This window comes from Nestor notabilis, unplaced genomic scaffold, assembly GCF_000696875.1.
Source record: "Nestor notabilis isolate BGI_N333 unplaced genomic scaffold, ASM69687v1 scaffold3806, whole genome shotgun sequence".
In the NCBI taxonomy this organism is placed as follows: domain Eukaryota; kingdom Metazoa; phylum Chordata; class Aves; order Psittaciformes; family Psittacidae; genus Nestor; species Nestor notabilis.
The window spans coordinates 42,787-47,079 of NW_009933137.1; the positions used below are offsets into that span (position 1 = coordinate 42,787).

General features: G+C 39.4%; 1 protein-coding gene across 2 annotated transcripts in view; it reads left to right on the forward strand.

The window, feature by feature from the left end:
- The window catches only part of FAM13B (family with sequence similarity 13, member B), a 36,584-nt gene extending 32,783 nt beyond the window's left edge, over positions 1 to 3,801 (forward strand). For both annotated transcript variants that reach the window (XM_010016707.1, XM_010016708.1), the window contains exons 20-23: positions 1,381 to 1,464; positions 1,562 to 1,734; positions 2,138 to 2,239; positions 3,137 to 3,801. In XM_010016707.1, coding sequence (XP_010015009.1) covers positions 1,381 to 1,464; positions 1,562 to 1,734; positions 2,138 to 2,239; positions 3,137 to 3,260 — 483 coding nt within the window. In that variant the 3' untranslated portion in view covers positions 3,261 to 3,801. The remainder of the gene's footprint in view (positions 1 to 1,380; positions 1,465 to 1,561; positions 1,735 to 2,137; positions 2,240 to 3,136) is intronic.
- The last annotated feature ends 492 nt before the right edge of the window (positions 3,802 to 4,293 follow it).

A 4,293-nucleotide genomic window follows, 5' to 3' on the forward strand; every position in this document is an offset into this window, starting at 1 on the left:
TTATGTGGACTCTGACTGTTCTCAGCTATCCCCTTTAAGCCCAAATACATTGAGATAAAGAGACCAGTTCAAGATCATTTCTTTCCTGCATGTAGACTTTTGTGTAGTGGCTTTTACAGGAAAACGTGATTTACACTGCAGCCATAATTCACTTTAAAGGTGTTTATGTCAGTATTCCTTTTTGAACATCAACACAGGTTGATGGTGCTTTTAAACACCTAAGCATTTCTCCATGGCTGGTGAGTCCCAGGTTATGGTGGTGCCTGTGACCAGTTGAGTGTTACCCATCTCTAACCTCAAAAATCTTACTCTTGGGCTGAGCTGCATTTTGTATTACCAGTAATCTTATGACTATATTGGAGTCATTCCTTTTGGTGTTGGTTGGTTGTCTGTGAAATAAAGGCATGGCTGATAACCAACCCATCGGATCTTAAATTCAGGAAAGATGTTGGTAACGTAATTCCTAATCTGTGCCGTAGGCAACATCTGTAAAATGTTTTTTGCAGGCCTCTGCTTTTGAAACCTGTAAGAGATGTGGAGCTCTCTAGTTACCAAAGATTGCTCAGTGGTAGCTTCTCTGTAGGCTATATTCAGTGCCAGGTATTTCAAGAATTGCATGATATTTGCTCCCAGGAGGTCTCTTATGATATCACAGTATACTAATCACATATGCTGAAGCCTGAATGGAAATGTCCAAAGAAGCAGGGAGGTATTTACCTTCCACAGACTGAAGTGTTTTGATAGATCACTGTCTGTCTGTCTTTCATGTTCCACTGTCCTCCTGTTCAAAGAGTCCATCTGTTGAAATTGCTGTTTGTGCACAACGGATGAGCAGGGCGTAATGTGTGTGCTACAGGCAGCTAACAGCAATCCCTGTGTAGCACAGTGGCACCTGCTTTAGGCTGAAATTCAAAGGATTTTGCCTTGAGGGTGGCAATAGATAACTCCTATGTAGCACTTCCAATTGTGGGGCTTCAGAGTGGTCTGGAAAAAGAAATTGGCAGTGTTATTCCCAATGTATGCCTGGCAGAAGATAAAAGCTGACTCTGGCCTTTATAGTCTCCCTGTGGTTTAGTTTGGGAGGATCAACAGGAAATAGGAAATTCAGAGATATCATTGCACTTTATGAATTTTCTACCAAACATGGAGTGATTTTTATAACCAAAGAAGAGTATTTTTACATAGTTTATAAGCTACAATGTCAAGAATACTTTGGGCACCTGAGCTTTTGGGGTTATTGTTTGTGCTCTGTAAGTATATTTGCAGTCTTTTATTCTTCTGAAGTACCTTTTAGGTATTAGGTGACTTGACCAAACTTCTGACCACACACAACATTTAATGTCTAATTGCACATAATGGAACAAGCTTCAATTTTTGCAGGGCTCACCATCAACCAAGAGGCGGGGGCAGATGTTACAGCCCATTATAGAAGGTGAAACTGCCCATTTTTTTGAAGAAATTAAGGTGTGTACAAGGCATATTGTAAAAATACTTCCCAGCACCTTAAAAGGGAACTGAAATATTTCATATACTTGGTTTGAATTTCTGCTTTGACTTTCAGGAAGAAGAGGAGGAAAGTGATGGTTTGTCTGCAGACCTGACCGATATCTTGAAGACTGCTGTCCAAACACAGTCTGTTTTAAGCCCAGTTGAAAACTCTGAGTCTGATGTTGAAGATGGTCAAGAGAAACTGACCCGGGACCTTCGGCTGTCAAGCACCCGTGCTGCTTCCATGTATGTGGAAAGAAGAAGTTCCTAATTCTAGTACAGAAGTTGCAATTACTGCACTTAGAGTCATGATACCAAGTGACATGTTCAGCACTTGTCAGGAGATGTTTGGCTCGAATGAGTGTTCAGACATGTCTGACTAAGATCTTTTTGTACTCAGTGTATTGTTTAGTATCTTCTAAACCTTCCTCAGCCTTACTTGAGCTGTGCAGACAGCAGAAAACTTACACCCTTTTATTAACTACTAGTTTGTTCTCAGTATTTCACCATCAGACAGGTAACCTATTCCTCATGAGCCAGACAAATTCACTCCTAGCGCAGCTCACTCTGTTGTTTTAGAGCATGCTTTGAAGAATTTGAATCTTATCCTATGGCCAACAGTATTTTTTCTTTCACTTGAAATTTTCAGGCCTGAATTATTGGAGCAACTGTGGAAAGCCCGAGCTGAGAAAAAGAAGCTACGCAAGACACTACGGGAATTTGAAGAGGAGTTTTATCAGCAGAATGGGAGGTGTGTTGAGCAGCAAAGTGTTTGTTTAGCATAGAAGCAGATGCTGGGCAGCAGCCTTGTTTTGTAGCCAAGTGTGTTTTTCAGTCTTCTATACTAATGTCGCCAGTGGAATCTGATCTGGTTTAATCTCTGCTATGAATAATCTGCTGAAGGAGATGACATTGGTGAGCGTTTTTAATAGTGGAGGAAGCTTGCTCCTGGGTTTAGTTTCCTCTATTGCAGTCTGTAAAGCACAATAATGAAAACAAAGAAGTGTGGGGGTTCCATTTAAAAAAAAATAACATTTAAAAATATTTAATAAGGATTTTTTAATATATCCCCCCTCTCCCCCAGGTTATCCCTCTGTTTCTAACCCAGGGCAGGGCAATTTGCCTGTTTGTCCTTTGTTCCAGTAGGATATTTGCTTCACCATTAAAGGGATGTATAATTTTTATTCTCAACTGGCAGACATTCTCACTTAACTGCACTTTTTACTGTATTTCTCCATAACTATAAACTCCTAAACCACTGGTCACACAGATTCCACTGGCATGGCTTCATCATGCACTTAATGCATTTGGGACATAACTCCTTTTGACTCTAATGGCAAATAATGAGGTTAATAAGGAAGGGTTACTTTAAAGTAAGTCAGATTAGTAGATTTTATTATAATTCAGTCTTAAATAAGAATGATTCCTAAACAGTGCTGCAGCAGTTGTGCTGAAGAAATGCTTCTGGGTTTTCTAGTCAGTTTTTTATGTGATGGCAAGTTTAACTAAAGTCTAATGTGTCTGTTACTGGTGAACAAGCTGTCAAAAATGTCTGTCTTCCCCAAGATAACTGCGTGTAACTGCTTTTGTGTTTGCTTGCTGCAGTGTGGAGGGTTTTCTTGCAACTCAGATGTGCTTCTTTTTGCAGGAACGTACAGAAAGAAGATCGGGTTCCAATGCTTGATGAGTACAGGGAGTACAAGAAACTTAAAGCCAAGCTTAGGCTGTTAGAAGTCCTTATCAGCAAACAAGATTCTTCAAAATCAATTTAAATTATATTCTTCCAACCCATTGAATAACATGATGTTTCCATATACTACCACTGTACTTATTGAGTGCTTGTGTTCATTTGTCATGCACTGTTGAAAGAATCCAGTTTGTGCACTTTATTGTGGTGCCACTCTAAGGTGTTTGAAGGGTAAGTAGGTCCTGTCTAGAAAGCAAGTAAGATTTCTAAGTTTGAGACTGCTCTATCCAACTTTAGCAAACACAGTTTCCATCAGAGTTTTGTCTAACAGATGCATCCATCTTATTCCAAAACCACCATAGCTTTGTTTTTTCTTTAGCATTCAAGAACTGTGAGACTTTTGTTATTACCCAACTTTTTACATTCTTGAAGAAATTCTTAATACCATAATGCTACACTGAACTATTCCTCTTGGCTGTTTTTTATTATGGGGTGGAAAAAAGTCAGCAAATTAAACGTACTGCTCTTTTTCCTTGGAACATTAAAAAACCAGACTGAAATTCCTTTTTCAAAGGACTGCTGTGGAACAACTTTTAAGTTTTGGTATTCTAAATTGCACCTGTAACACAGTAATAATTAACATCTAATGGATTTTGCTCAGTAGTGGTCACGTTTCCTCCTTGGTAAAGATGACAGTGGACAAACCAGAAAGTGACCTTCCTTAGTGTCTTTTAAAACTTGGAAAACTGAAAAGTTATATCACACGCTGCCTACAGGACTTTACATTACTGTTGTTCATGTTCTCATTTTATGGGTTATTGTTTCTCAACTAGTGGTGACATAGTGTTTTGTCTGAATTGGATACTGCATCTCCGCTTTCGGAAGATTTGAGGAGCATAAGGAACATTGCAGTGCATGGGAAATCTGATGGCGCTCAGAACTTGCGTAGCTCCAGCAGAAAAGAGCTGGCTTAGGACAGTTAAAATTCCATTGTACCTGAACTAAGTGTGGTATCAAGGGCTAAAATCAGTGTAGTGAATGTGCACCACAGGGTGAACTGTCAGGTTTGAGTGAAAAAGTGACTGCTGTTTTTCACAGTTTTGTTTTACAGTTGGAGA